We start from the raw sequence: 16,000 nt of genomic DNA, 5'->3' as shown, positions 1-16,000 counted from the left end.
TCTCTCTCTCTCTCTTTCTCTCTCTCTCTCTCTCTCTCTCTCTCTCTCTCTCTCTCTCTCTCTCTCTCTCTCTCTCTCTCTCTCTCTCTCTCTCTCTCTCTCTCTCTCTCTCTCTCTCTCTCTCTCTCTCTCTCTCTCTCTCTCTCTCTCGCCCCCTTTCCCTCCCTCTCTCTCCCTCTCTCCTTCCCTGCCTTGCAGCCAGGCTGGCTGTGCCCTGAAGTTAAATAATGTATCACAGAACCTTAGAGTTGGAAAGGAGCTCGGTTTTTATCTAGTACAACCTGTTCCCTTCTGGCACATCCTTGGCATGAGCTCCTCTGGCCTCTGTGTAATGAACCCCAGGAGAGGGGAATCTCCCACCTCCTCAAGCAGCCCCTTCCACCTTCAGATACCGTAGCTTTGGTTTTGGAGGGGTTCTTCTGTGTATCCTGCTGAAATCTGTCTGTACCTAAGACAGCCTCTCCCCAAAGCCACCAAGGGAGAATCAGAGAAACCCTGCTGCCAGGGGAGGCAAGGAGCCCTCTGAAGAGATGGCCAGACATCGCTGGCTCCATGCCAGGCTCAGGCCAGCTCTTATCCTTCTAGACTAAAGGAGGAGAGAGGGGGACTGGGGCAGAGACAAGCCTAGCCCAGGCACAGGTGTGAAATGGAGTGTTTATTTTTCAGTCCCTCTTCCTCCCCCACCTGCCCTTTTATGTAGTAATAACAGAAACTGTAGAATGCTCAAGAGGAGGAGAGAACATTGTATCCAGTCCTTTCTTTATACAGATGAGGAAAGTGAGGCAAACAGAAGTTAAGTTCTTTTACAAAGGTAAAAAGAACTTTGCAAAGACAAAATTCAAACCCAGGTCCTCTCACCCCAAATCTAGTGTTATTGCTATGATACCGATTTTTCTATAGAAAACCAAAATTTTTAATGTTGCTCTCAGGCATGCGATCTTAGCTACTCTCCTCCTCCAGGTCAAGTGTGTTATCTTTATCTTACAGATAAAGAAGTTGAGAGAGGAGAGAGGCTGAATAAGTTGGGATAGCTGGGGTGCAATGGATAGAGTGCTTAAGCTGGAGTCAGGAACACTGGAGTTCAAATTTGGCTACTTACTAGCTGTGTGACCCTGGGCAAGTCACTTACCCTCAGTTTCCTCATCTCTAAAACGGGAATGGTAATAGCACCCACCTTCCAAGGTTGTGAGGATCAGATGAGATATTTGTACAACACTTGACACATAGTAGGCACTATATGAGTGTTAGCTATTATGATTACTGTTGTTCAAGGTCATATTTATCTCCACTATAACACATTGCACTTTCTTCCTAGCTAGAAATTAGTCCCTAGGCCAGAAAAGAGAGAAAGCAGGCTCTATTCCACTTAAGGTCACATGTTACACCCCTTGGTCCACTTTTGTGGTTATTGGTGTTCAGTCATTTCAGTCCTGTCTGACTCTTTATGACCCCATTTTCTTGGCAAAGATACTGAAGTGGTTTGCCATTTCCTTCTCCAGCTCATTTTACAGAGAAGGAACTGAGGCAAACAGGGTTAGATGACTTGTCCAGCATCACACAGTTAGTATGTATCTGAGGCTGGATTTGGACTCAGGTCTTTCTGACTCCAGGCTCAATGCTCTAACCACTGCACTACCTAACTGCTCCTGACTTTGGTTGACTTCCTTTAATATACTCATACTATCCTTTATTTGACATTTACTTGTTGGCATTTTAGAGCTGTTGTGTAGTATAAATGAAACAGAAAGATCATTGGTCTTGGAGCTGGAAGGTTCAAAACTTGGAGGGCCAAGGGCCCACAGCTTCCTCATCTGTAAGATGGAAGGGTTGGACTAAATGATTTCCAAGTCCCCTTGCCATTCTGATGTCCTGTGACCTCACAACCACATTCCCCAGCCTGTACTTAGGCCAGTAGGATTCACCAATTCTCCCAGATTCTCTTGGCAAGAGCACAGAACTCTCCTTAATGCATCTACCAACAAAGATTGGATTGTATGTAAAGGAAAGAAAGAAAAAGACTCACAGTACTGAACTGTTTGTTGAATTACAACTTAGCCTAAAATGATCTGAATCTAGACATCAAGGCCAATTCATGCTTATGTTATCATAGAACCATGAAATATTTGAGCTGGAAAGAGACCTTTGAAGTTGTCCACTCCACTGCTCTCTTTTTACAGATGAGGAGGAAATTGAGATCTAAAGAAGGGATATACAAGAAGTAACTTCTAGGTCAAATAGCTTCCCTGATGCATGGCTAACATCTGTCCTGGCTACCACTTGGCCCTCCCAGTTTTCCTTGGAAGAAAATCCCAGTGTGTCCTCCCCTTAGTTATAATCATACCCAGTTCTCCTGTTTAATTTCTGATCTCAAACTGATGATCCTTCTAGATAAATAATTGGGCCTGGAGTCAGTAAGATCTGAGTTCAAATTTAACCTCAGACACTCACTAGCTTTGTAAGCCTGGATAAGATTGTCTGCCTCACCTGTAATATGGGAATGATAATAATCCTACCTACCCCCCCCAGGGTTGTTATAAGGATTAAATGAGATATTTGTAAAGGGCTCAACACAGTATATAACATAGTAGGTCCTTAATAAATGCTTCTTTCCCAGTCTTTCCCTAAATTCAATCCTGTACAGACATAATCTGCTCCCACTCATATAGCTGATGTTGTTAATATGTTATAACCAAACTCCACTGAAAAGTAATGAAAGCCCACAGAAATATTTGGCCACTTGTCAATGGATAGAATTTTAATATTTCCTCCTATTACATTGTTTCATCTAGTAAAAATCATGCTTTCTGGAGAACTAATCAATGACCTTAAGTGGGATAGGCCAGTATCCCTAGGGTCATTAGTCCACTATATCAGCCAAACTCTACTTAGATTGATATGGGAAAAGCTAACCTCCCTCCACCCAGGAAATAATCAGTCAGTAACCATTTATTAAGCACCTACTGTGTGCCAGGCCTTGTGCTAAGCATTAGGGGTACCAAAAAAGGGCAAAAAACAGCCCCTGCTCTCAATGAACTCACAATCTAATGGGAGAGATGACAAACAAAATTGCCCAAATGAACTATCTATGGGGAAAATAAGAAATAACGAACAGAGGGAATGCACTCGAATTAAGAGTGGTTGGGAAAGGCTTCCTGTAGAAGATGGGATTTTAATTGGGACTTGAAGGAAGCCAGGAAACAGAGAGGAGGAGGGAGAGCATTCCAGGCATGAGAAACTGGCTAGAGATATCCCGATGGAGTTACTTGTTTGAGGAATAACAAGGAGGCCAGTGCTACTGGATCAGAGTATGTGGTGGATAGTAAGGTAGAAGAAAACTGGAAAGGTAGGAGGGGGCCCTTTTGTGAAGGGCTTTGAATGCCAAACAGAGGATTTTATGTTTGATCCTGGAAGTGAGAGGGAGTTTATTGAGTCAGAGGGGTAACATTATTGAACCTGAGCTTTAGGAAAATCTAAATGGAGGATGGGTTGGAATGGGAAAGATTTGAAGCAGGCATACCCATCATCAAACTATTATAATTATCAGGGTGTGGGGTAATGAGGGATTATACCAGAGTGGTCACAGTATCACAGGAGAGAAGGGGACATATATCTGACAGATGCTGCAAAGGTGAAATTGGCAGGTGTTGGCAAATGTAGGTGGTGAGAGATAGAGGAGTTGAGGATGATGCCTAGGTTTTATCCAGCCTGAGGATGGTGTGGCCCTCAGCAGCAATAGAGAAGTTAGGAAGGGGGAAAGATACTGAGTTCCATTTTGGAAACACTGAGTATAAGATGTCTATTGGACTTCCAGTTCGGAATGTCTAAAAGACAATTGGAAATGTGAAATTGGAGGACAACAGAGAGGTTAGAACAAGATATGTAGATTTGAGAACCGTCAGCATAGAAGCAGTAATCAAATCCATGGGAGCTGATAAACTCACCAAGTGAAGTAGTAGGGAGGGAAAATTGAAGAGTGCTTAGGACAGAACCCTGGACACCTACAGTTAAAGGGTGTGATCTGGAAGAAGATCCAGTAAAGAAGACTGACAGGTAGTAGTCAGACAGTCAGTACAGGTGGTGTCCTGAAAATCTAGCGAGAAGAGAATATCAAAAAGAGGGTGTTCAACAGTGTCAAGGTGTGAGAGAGGTCAAGAAGACTGAGGAGCAGGAAAAGATCACTGCTAACTCTGAGGGCAATGATAGCAACTGGAAACCGGATTGTAAGGGATTGTGTAAGAAGGAGTGAGAATGCAGAAAGTGGAGGCATCTATCATACGTGACCTTTTCAAGGAGTTGACCACGGAGGGCAGAAGGCATAGGACAATGGTAGAGATGGAAGGATCAAGTAAGGGTTTTTTTAAGGGAGGGGGAGACATGAACATGTTCCTAAATTGTAGGAAAGAAGCCAATAGACTGAAAGAGATTGAAGATAAATGATAGAGTGGAGATGACAGAGGAGGCAACCTGCTGGAGAAGAGGACAAAGGAAGAGGTCTATTTTGTAGGTAGAAGGGTAAAAAGTAAGGCTAACTTTTTGTGTAAGGTAAGAGATGCAGGAGATAGTGTCAAAAGGTATTTGAGTGATATGAGATAAGGAAAAGGAGAGAAGAAGAAGAAGGCCCACAGTAAATGGGCCTCAATTTTTCCTGTGAAATATGAGGCAAGGTTCTCAACTGAGAAAACAGGAGGAGAGGAAGCCATGGGAGGTTTGAGGAGAGATGAGAAGGTTGGGAAGAGCCACTGAGGGGAGTGGGATAGTGGCCTGATAAAGGAGCTGTAGAAGGATTGCCTAGTGGGAGGGAGGTCTTACCTGAAGATGTCTAACATAAATTTGTAGTGGGCTCAATCAGAGTGGTTGTGTGATTTTCTCCACCTATGTTAAGCAGATGTGTAGGAGCAAAGGCATCAGGGAAGATAGGAGTCATCCGAGTCTGAGATTTGGCAGGGTCCAATCAGCAATTGCCACCTGAGCCTTCCACAAGTTTTCAATATACATCCATAGCATCAGGGGACATTGTACCCTAATGGACAAAGAGTTGGCCTTCAGAGTCAGGGAGACTTACTTCTGTTACATAATAACGATTGTAGGACACTGGGTGAGTCTCTACAACTGCAAGCTTCAGAGAAGGTGGAAAAAGTGTGTTCACAATACCAATGAAATCATAGTTCTAATACCATCTCACCTCAAGATCTCAAGGCCCATCCAGGCTGCCATGTACACTCTTCATTTAGTTAATATTAAATGAGCATCCAGAATTAAATACATATTGCTCTGAACAGGATTTCTTTCAGTAAAGTCTAAGGCTCAAGTACCTTTTGACTGCCATATGCCATGACTCATATTGGACTTTCTAAAAAAAAAAAACAATCCAGATCTTTTCCCCACCATTAACTACTGCTATATAGTCATCTCAAACTTGTCAAGTTGACTTTTTGAACCCAAATCTAAGATTTTACATTTATTCTTTTTTTTTTTGCTTTTTTTTGGGAGGGCAATTAGGGCTAAGTTACTTGCCCAAGGTCACACGGCTAGTTTTTGTGTTAAGTGTCTGAGGCCAGATTTGAAATCAAGTCTTCCTGACTCCAGGGCAGGTGCTCTATTCACTGTACCACCTAGCCACCCCTTTTACATTTATTCTTAAAAAATTTTGCATTGGATGGCTAGGTGATACAGTGAATAGAGAACTGGCCCTGGAGTCAGGAGGACCTGAGTTCAAATCCAGCTTCAGACACTTAACACTTACTAGCCATGTGACCTTGGGCAAGTCACTTAACCCCAATTGCCCTCCAAAAAGAAAAAGAAAAAAGAAATTTTGCCTTAAACAGGACATTCTCAAAGAGGCAAAAAACCTTCAGAACCTAAAAAATTGAATCTCTGGTGCTAGAATTTCATGCCCTCTGGCAGCCTATGGGGGAGATATCTTTGCTGGGAGCAAGGGAACTTTCTTTGAAGGGACCCTTCAAATCATGGCATTAGTGTCAACAAGTATTTCACAGAATTAGGAGTCTCAGAAGTTGTCCAAGAGTCCCCTCCACTGTCCATTTATTATGTGCCCGGTCCTCTGCTAGACACTGAGTGAGATACAGGGAAGATTAAAAATGCATACCCTGCCTTCAGGGGTCTGGTTGGGGGAGATAAGGCACCTGTGTCCTGAGGAAGTTAGGTGGTGCAGTCAATAAAGTGTTGGGCCTGGAGTCAGAAAGACATCTCCCTGAGTTCAAATCTGGCCTCAGACATTTACTAGCTGTGTGACCTTGGGCAAGTCACTTAACACTGTTTGCCTCAGTTTCCTCATCTGTAAAATGAGCTGGAGAAGGAAATGGTGAACCACTCCAGTATCTTTGCTAAGAAAACCCCAAAGGGGGTCATGAAGAGTCAGATACAACAAGTCCTGTGAAAAGGATTAATAGAAGGTATATATGGTGGGGAGGGAGAGGGAAAGGGAACAGAGAAGTCTCATTACCCTTCCCAGAGGGCCTTCTTCCCTATGCATAGGCACTGTAGTCTCAGGAACTGAGAGCTCAGCTTCTCCCCCTACAGACCCCAGTGACTGGAGTCCAGGGAACGTGCAGAAATGGCTGCTTTGGACAGAGCACCAGTACCGGCTGCCTCCAGTGGGCAAAGCCTTCCAAGAGCTGGGGGGCAAGGAGCTGTGTGCCATGTCAGAGGAGCAGTTCCGCCAGCGCTCACCCCTCTGTGGGGATATTCTGCATGCCCACTTGGACATCTGGAAGTCAGGTAGGCATGGGCAGGGGCTGAGGGGCAACGGTGCAAAGGCTGGGCCCAACAAACCCAAGGGGCAGCTGTACTCCTGCTGCTCCTCACTGGCCATTGCTGACCACTGTGGCATCCCACCCTATGATGACCCTTACCCTGGGACAGAATACACCAAGAAGATGCATCTGGGCTCCACCTGGCATCTATTCTCTTCGGGGGAAAACTGACCCCTTTGTCCTAAACTCTAATTAGGGCACAAGTCCTTTGATCTTGGCCCCCACGCACATCTCCTGCTTCATCCTCATTCCCTAATGTCATGAATAAGACATTGAACTTTCAGTCAGAAGGCTTGGGTTCAAATCCCACTTCAGACACAAGATAACTGGGCTAGTCATTTAACTTCTCTGTGCCTGTATCCTTATATGTAAAATGAACTCAATGGCTTTAAAAGGTCCCTTCCAGCTCTAAAAATGTGATTCTCTGCTCCAGCCCTACCTGTGGTCCCATTCTCAATCCTGATTCCATTCCTGTTCCCACCCTCAGCACCAATTCCAGTCCTGTCCTAACCTCTGTTATACTTTTGACTCTCTGGTCCCCTCAATCATCCTGGGTCACCCTCCTCTGAATGAATCCAACCTGCCAATATTCTTCCCCAGATGGGACACCTAGAACTAGACATTCCAAATGTGCCCTATCTCCTCCTTCTTTCTGGACACCACTCCTTTCTTATCAGGTTATTTTTCCACACTGTTGACACACTCACTTTGAGCCTTGCAGTCCACTCCCATGACTCAGAGGGAAGCAATGTGGTCCAAGAGAAAGAAAGTTGGCTCTGAGTCAGCACATGGATTCTAATCTCAACTCTAATGCTGGTTGCCTCTGTAATCTAGGATAAATCATTTTACTTTCCCAGCCTCAGTTTCCTCATATGTAAAATGAGAGGGTTGGATCTGATGGCCTCTGAGGTCCCTTTCAGCTCTAGGCCCAGTGTCCTAAGGTCCCTGCCTTCCTCTTCTCTGACACTCAGGCTGGTGTCTCTGTGATTCTCATCAAGCCCTTCCTTCTGCTACAGCCACCTGGATGAAAGAGAGAAGCTCTGGAGCTCTGCATGTCTGTGGTGAGCTCCTTGGGAGGCTGGGCTTAGGGGTGTAAGGGGGTGGAGGGGGGACAGATAAGCCAAGGCAAACAGGGGGCCTTTCCGGATTGAGCAGTACATCTCTCCTCCCTTCTTCCCCCAGCAGTGGGGAGTGAGGAGACCTGGAATGACAGTGAAGTAGACTCTTCCTGCTCTGGCCAGCCTATCCACCTTTGGCAGTTTCTTAAAGAGCTACTGCTCAAACCACACAGCTATGGCCGCTTCATCCGATGGCTCAATAAGGAGAAAGGTGAGTGGGCAGAGAGGGGGGAGAAGGGCCATATGGGGAACTGAGGAGACCCGAGGCAATGAGGACCCCTGAGCAGGAGGCTGGAGGAGGAGAGGGAGGGGATGAGAAGACTTCGGAATGGGAATGGGAATGGATGGACTTCAGGAATGGGAAAGGGGTGGGAAGACAGGTCCAGAGGAGGACTCTAGACCTTAGAGACCCCCTGGGCCCACCTTCAGAGGAGAAAACTGAGGTCCAGAGAAGGGCAGTGATCTGACCAAAGCGGCACGATAAGTCAGTAACAGAACAATTCAGATTCTTAGATTAGTATCTTGTCGGGGCAGCTAGGTGGCTCAGTGAATAGAGCACTGGCCCTGGAGTTAGGAGGACCTGAGGTCAAATACTACCTCAGACACTTAACACTTACTAGCTGTGTGACCTTGGGCAAGTCACTTAACCCCAACTGCCCTGCTCTCCCCCCTCCAAAAAAAAGATTAGCATCTTGTCTACCATGTACTGTTTGTTTGTTTTTTTATAGTATTTTATTTTTTCAGATTACAGGTAAAGACGAATTTTAACATTCATTTTTTAAAATTTTGAGTTCTAGATTTTCTCCCTCCCTTTTTCACCTCCCCCCTCCCTAAGACAGTAAGAAATTTGGTATAGGTTACATGTGTGCAATCTTGCAAAACATTTTCCTATCAGTCATACCATGTACTATTTGTGTGAACTTGGTCAATTTACTTCCTATTTCTCGGTTTTCTGTTCTGTAAAAGGAAAGGGTTGGACTAGAGAGGAAGGGGGAAAGCATTTATTAAGTACCTAGTGTGTGCCACCCTGGAGAAGGAAATGGCAAACCAGTACCTCTGCCAAGAAAATCTCATGGACGGTATTGACTTGCTGTGGTCCACGGGGTCACGAATAGTAGGACACAACTGAACAATTGAACAGCAATAACAGTAGCAACTATGTGCCTAGCACTGTGCCAAGCTCCTTAAAAATATTATCTCATTTGATCCTCACAACAACCTGGGAAGTAGGTGCTATTATTATCCCCATTTTTCAAGTGAGGAAGCTAAGGAAAGCAGAGATTAAGTGACTAGCCCCAGGTCACACAGATTGTGAGAGCCTGTGTCTAGATTTGAACTTAGGTCATCTTGACTCAGGGCAGCTAAGTGGCACAGCCAGGAACACTCCTCCTTCTGAGCTCAAATCTGGTCTCAGACACCTACTAGCTGTGTGATCCCGAGCAAGTCACTTAACTCTGCCTGCCTCAGTTTCCTCATCTGCAAAAAGAGCTGGAGAAGGTAATGATAAACTATTCCAGCATGTCTGCCAAGAAAACCCCAAATGGGGTCATGGAGAGACATACACAGCTAAAGCAACTAAACAACAAAAACAAAACCCCATCTAATAAGATCTAGCCGCGTGTTCCAGACTGCCAGGGTCTTTTTGGATGCTGTTTCCCGAGCTATTTATCTCAGTAATGCGTCATTTGCCAGTTTGATAGGCATGCATGCCATCTGTGTTTTTATCCAAATCATTGATGAAAATGTTGAACAGAACAGAACCAAGGACAGATCCCACTAGAGACTGCTAGTTATGTTGATGGCTACTTCTACTTCGTTGTGTCTGTGTTCTCCTTGACAAGGATCCTCCCTCTAACAGTGGGGGCAGGGGGAAGGGAGGAAGAACCCCTTCACACCTTCTCATCCTGTAATACTTACCCATGTTCTGCCATGATCACACCGCGGAGGTTTTCTTGACTAAATCTCAACATTATAAAGGCATTAAGGATACCACTGTAGCAATGAAGCATTCAGCTGTCTTTTATCCCTTGGTCTCCCTAGATGCCCATCCCTGATCCTTTACTGATTTTCTACTTTAGAGTACTTGTTGTACATAATTCAATAAGCATTAATTTACTTATTTTTAAAAGTAAATCTTTATTGGGGCGGCTAGGTGGCACAGTGAATAGAGCACCGGCCCTAGAGTCAGGAGGACCTGAGTTCAGATCCAGCCTCAGACATGAAACACAAAAATTAACCATGTGACCTTGGGCAAGTCACTTGACCCCAATTGCCCTGACTTCCCCCCTCCAATGCAGCAAAAATAAATGAATGAATGAATGAATGAATGAATCTTTATTGATGCCTCCTTATTGACATCATCATAGTTTTATCCAGTACCCTTCCCCCTCCCATGCCTAGAGAGCTATCCCAAATAACTAATAGTATTTTAAGATCCCCTCAAAAAAGAGAAAGAAAAAGATGATAAAAAAACCAACCCAACCGGTTAATACATTGAAAAAGTCTGACAGAAAGTGCAACATTTAACACCTGTGGACCTCCCTCCTCCACGAGGTGGAGGCATTGTCTAGGGTTGTGGTTGTTCAGTCATTTCAGTCGTGTCGGACTGTTCATGATGCCATTTGGGGTTTTCTTGGCAAAGAGTGGTTTGCCATTTCCTTCTCCAGTTCATTTTCCAGATGAGGAAACTGAGGCAAACAGGGTTAAGTGACTTACCCAAGGCCACACAGCTAGTAAGTGTCTGAGGCCAGATTTGAACTCAGGGAGATAAGTCTTTCTGACTCCAGGCCCAACACTCTATTGACTATACCACCTAGCTTCCTCAGGACATAGGACACAGGTACCTTATCTCTCCCAACTTACCCAAGGTCACACACCTAGTAAGTGTCTGAGTTGGATTTGAACTCAGGAGGATGAGTCTTCCTGATTCCAGGCCTGGTGCTCTACCCACTACACCACCTCCCTGTCCCCTGAATTTTCTCATATCTCTTCATTAAGTCCTCCTTGACCTTTATAATTCTGTTATATTCACTTTTGATTTTGTTGTGTGTGGTTGGTTTTCCATTTATAGAACTGTAGTCACTGTCTATGTTATTTTCCTGGTCCTGTTTACTTCACTCTATGTCAGTTCATGTAGATCTTTCCATGCTTCTCTGTATTCATACAGCCTTGCATTCATGCAATAATATTCCATTATATTCATGTACCACAGTTTGTTTAGCCATTCCTCCCCTCCATTTGATGGGCATCTATTTTATTTCCAATTCTTTGTTATTACAAAAAGTGCTGCTACAAATACTTAGATGCATATGGCAGCTTTCTTCTTACTGATGGCTTCTTTGGCATATGAGCCCAGTCAACCAGCATTTATTAAGTCACTGGCAGGGTATGCACTGTTGTGTACCTGTCATCTTCTTTCTTGAGACAAAAGAACAAGGCTTGTTTAATTATCTATATTAACTTCAGGTACCAAGATTAATCATTACAATTAATCAGAATTCAGTTTCCTTTTAGTTTTCTTTTAATAATAATAACTGCTTATACAGGACCTACTATGTTCCAGGCACTATGCTAAACTCTTTATAAATATTATCTCATTTGATCCTCACAACAACCCTGGGTTGTGAGTGCTATTATTATCCCCATTTTACAGATGAGGAAACAAATGTTTAGTGACTCATCCAGGGCCACACAGTAGATGTCTGATGTTGGTTGGAACTCAGAACTCCGTAACTCCAGGCCCAACACTATCTACTGCACCACTGGTTCTGGTCATTTCATATGTTATTCTTCTGGTCTTTCCTTCACTCTGCATCAGTTCATACAAGTCTTCCCATGTTTCTCAGAAACCCTCATAGTTAGCATTTCACATTCATATAACACCATTGTTCTAATCTTCCCTGGGCAATGGGTACTCACTTTTTTGTGTGTGAGGGAGTTCTTTCTGCCACAAAAATTCATGCTTATGCTCTCATTTTTATTCTTTTTTAAATTCTGATTTTGATTTTTTTCTTTAACAAGTTAATGATTTGGCAGTCACTTTGTAAAGGATCCCACACATCAGAAACCATCCATTTCCTGTCTGTGCAGTTATAGTCAAGGGTTTTTGGATGTTATTTAATGTTCATCTTCTTGAATAACATATTCGTGATGTATGTTTTTTGTGTAAACTGCAAGCTTTCAGCCTTTTGGATTTCTTGATCCTGAGCCATATTTTTCACCACCATCCTCCATACTGACAATGGCATTGTAGCCATCAAAGAAATGTTAAGTTATATGTCAGTTTTATTTGGAGGGACTTAGGGATACTGTCATATAATTTCTCTACCCTCTGACTCTGACTCGACTGTCACCAGTACATTAGCTGCAGTAAGCTTTGCAACTTTTACTTATTTTTTAAAATAAATTTTTATTGATGCCTTCTTATTGACATCATCATAGTTTTAGCTAGTACCCTTCCCCTTCCCATGCCCAGAGACTTACATTTGACATTAGCAATGTAAGGGAAGATGGCTTCATGTCCCACAAAGATCCATTTCTTTTTGCCTTTGCTCCACATGACAAAATTGATTTCATCTTCTCTTTGCTTTTGCCAAGGAGGACCCATGCACCATCCTCCCATCTAGCTGCATCTCCTCGATATCTTCTGATCACCTCTATCATGAGAATGTAAAGATTGATACAATTCATTTCCTTCAAAAAAATCTAATTCATTTCCTCTAGTTGCAAGCTATCCTAGTGGTCACTGGATAAGTATGTCACGTTAGAGTTGGGTTAATGTTTATAAGTGATCTAAAAACCCTGATTCTCTGCACCCTCTACCCCCTTTTCCAGTACTCTGCCAACATCACTACAGAAGAAGAAAGGGCCCACACAGGACTGAGGATCACTTTGTGTCTTCCCTTGTTTCATGGGTCCCTAGGTCATCACCAAAGTGGCCAGCCTACCGGCAATGAGCCTTTCCACACTTAGCCAGCCTGGTCTCTGGAAAGCACATGCCCTCTACTACTGGGGACATATATATCCAACCTGGAAAGATAGTCAGAGTTTCAGAGCTCACACCCTGCCAGCATAAGCTTTGAAAGTCCAAGGCCACCACCATGTCACAATGAGGCACTAGAATAAAACTTTATTAGCATTAACCCTTTAATGACTAATCTTTAAGACAGAGATGTAGTGCAATAGATAGAGCCCTGGACCTGGAGTTAGGAAGAAGAGTTTAAATCCAGCTTCAGACACTCACTAGGTATGTGACCCTGGGCAAAGTTACTTTACTATTTGTCTCAGTTTCCTCATCTGCAAAATGGACCTAATATAATAGCACCTCCATCCCAAGGTTGTTGAGGGGATCCAATGAGATATTTGCAAAGTGCTTTGCAAATCTTTTAAAAAAAACTCCATGGTGGGGGCAGCTATGTGGCACAGTGAATAGAGCACCAGCCCTGGAGTCAGGAGGACCTGAGTTCAAATTCGGCCTCAGATACTTGACACTTAACTAGCTGTGTGACCTTGAGCAAATCACTTAACCCCAATTGCCCTGCCTTCCCCCATCCAAAAAAAAATTATATGATTAGATGGCAACTGTTAACTATTATAAATATTATCATTATTATCTGGTCATTCAGCCAGTTTTGAATACACTTAATCATGCTATTATTTATTCCCCAATTTATCCACAAGATTAGTAAGTTTAGAGACCTTGTCAAGTGATTCATTAAAAAACTTAAGCCTAAATGGTCTGACCACAGTCATGCTACCAGTAGGTGGCAGATGCTGGATTCCAACCCACATCTTCTGACACCAGTCAGATGCTCTCTCCACTACTCCAGGCTGCTGGCCTCTCAGGGGAAGGTAAGAGTTGTGAGACTTTAGAGGAGAGGTCATTCTGGGCTAAAGAAATCGAGAGGAGGCAGGTGACCTTGGCCTTGAAGAAAGGAGGAGATTAAGATTGCAGCGAGAGCAACTGTAGGTAACCATTGGAAGATGCTTCTTGGTGGAATGGACTGAGGGGTATCAAATTGCTTATCTGAGAGGCAATATAACATTTGCCCTGCTCCAGAAAGAGGATTTTAGGGGAAATAATCTGGGGACCATCTTTCCTCAGTGACTTGGATACAGTCCTGCTTAAAGGCACAAAGATGGACTCATAGATTTTCCAGACTATTGGGATATTTCTAATTTGCTTGAAGGGCAGGAGAGGTTTAGGGAGAAGATATCCACACACACACACACACACACTCCCATCAACTCCTCCTTTTTTCCCTACTGCAGCCTGGTCTAGAGTGAAGACTTTGAAATGAGTCTCCAAACATGCCCCTTATCCCAAATTCTCCACCATCTAGGAAACTTATCTAAATTAACTTGATCTATGCCTTTCCTTGTCTCTCTCTATCCTTCACCCTGCTCTCCTATCCTGATTCCTTACATTCCTATGACAAACCTTCTCCAGGTATTTTCAAGATTGAGGACTCAGCCCAGGTGGCCCGGCTGTGGGGTATCCGCAAGAATCGTCCCGCCATGAACTATGACAAGCTGAGCCGTTCCATCCGCCAGTATTACAAGAAGGGCATCATTCGCAAACCAGACATCTCCCAGCGACTGGTTTACCAATTTGTGCATCCTGTTTGACTGGGGGGCAGCCCCAGATACAGGAAGCCAGGACTGGGACTCTGATCTCACCCCACTGGCTCACCTTTCTCTCAGCTTGCTCGCTACCCCAACCTAGGCCCTGTCTACTCTACCCAGAACCCCCTGACCTTAGTCAGTGCTGCTGGGAACTGTGCTTAGGCCAAGGAGACTGGGAAGGCTGAGCTCCAGATTGGCTCATTGCCCAACCCCAGAGCTGAGCCCTGTCCAAGGAACAAGGGGCCTGTGTTGGGGAGGTGGAGGACTGGTCTTCTCTTTGAACAAACACAAGTATATTATCTGGTACTGGGGCCCTGTGGGGGTCTTTATCTGACCAAATTGTTAACTTGACTCTCCTTACAAAATATTAACCTGCTCTCTTACCCTTTTCTCTGCTCTCTTATGGGGGAGAAAATACACACACACACACACACACACACACACACAGTCACTGTGACTTAAGTGTACCCTGGAATAACCTCCCAAGGGAGGACTCTTTTAACTGTTTATTGCCCACTCTTCCTACTCCCTGACTGGGGATCCCAACCCAACTGGAGCCCCCTGATGCCTGTTATCGGCCTTTCCACTGTCAATTAATCCCATAAAGGGTCACTGAGAACCTGGTCTGTGTTTGGGGCTAGGAAGGAGTGGGTGTGGGTGTGGGATGCACCCTAGAGAAATCAGAGGCTTTGTCCTTAAGTCTAGTTGGGGAGGCACCCACATACACATAAACGTGCACACAGATCAAAAATGGTAATCCAGCTCAAGTACGGACTGGAAGGGTCCAGAGAAGGGAGGGAAGGATGATGAAATGTTTGTGCTGGGGGAGGGATTTGCCAGGGAAGGCTTTTCAGAGGAAGAAAATGGGGAAGACTTGAAGGATGGGTAAGAATATGGAAAAAAATCTGGGAGAATAGTATGGAAGGGGATGTATGAGCCAAAGCAAAGAGGGAGAAATGAGCATGATAGGGAACAGCAAGGAGAATCTGTCTTTTTTAGCTCCATCCCTTGAATCCCTGGAGTTTGCCTGATCTGAAGCTAAGGTCTGGAGTGGAGAGAAGGGACTCCTTCCCCAGGGCCAAGGATAACAAGGAGAAGGAAATCAGACCTGCCTTTCTCTTACTTTTCCTTCCCAGCTCAAGCCTGGGGTGATAGGCTTGGCCTCCTGGAGGGGACACGAAAGAAGGATGAGATAAAGAGGTTTCAAAGCTTGAACAGCCCCAAGCCCCCATACCAGATCCATCTGACCAGCGTTTACCACTATGACAAATGCAGGTGCCGCCCCATCTCCCCCCGTCTCTACTCTTGCCAAAGGAGGCTCTTGTCATTGCAAGCCTTTGGGAGACTATCTAGAGTGGGGGGAGGGAGTATGATCCCCAATCCTTTCCCAGCTCCCTTAGGGCATCCATCACACCTTATAAATGTGTCTATCTCGCTGGAGCCTCTTAGGGGAGCTGGGAGTGAGCTAAGGTCAGGGGGATTGTC

General features: G+C 44.5%; 1 protein-coding gene across 2 annotated transcripts in view; it reads left to right on the top strand.

Annotated features, from left to right (window-relative positions):
• The window catches only part of SPDEF (SAM pointed domain containing ETS transcription factor), a 27,140-nt gene extending 11,993 nt beyond the window's left edge, over positions 1-15,147 (top strand). Inside the window, exons 2-5 of one of the 2 annotated variants that reach the window (XM_069073505.1) lie at positions 6,541-6,738; positions 7,790-7,834; positions 7,956-8,102; positions 14,340-15,147. In XM_069073505.1, coding sequence (XP_068929606.1) covers positions 6,541-6,738; positions 7,790-7,834; positions 7,956-8,102; positions 14,340-14,518 — 569 coding nt within the window. In that variant the 3' untranslated portion in view covers positions 14,519-15,147. The remainder of the gene's footprint in view (positions 1-6,540; positions 6,739-7,789; positions 7,835-7,955; positions 8,103-14,339) is intronic. The other variant, XM_069073506.1, reaches the window with a different exon arrangement.
• Positions 15,148-16,000: the final 853 nt, after the last annotated feature.

Source organism: Petaurus breviceps, unplaced genomic scaffold (genome assembly GCF_028583685.1).
Source record: "Petaurus breviceps papuanus isolate PSGF00001 unplaced genomic scaffold, PetGlider_PUasm1.0 90865, whole genome shotgun sequence".
NCBI classification, from domain to species: Eukaryota; Metazoa; Chordata; class Mammalia; order Diprotodontia; family Petauridae; genus Petaurus; species Petaurus breviceps.
This window is presented reverse-complemented; position numbering and strand designations above follow the sequence as displayed.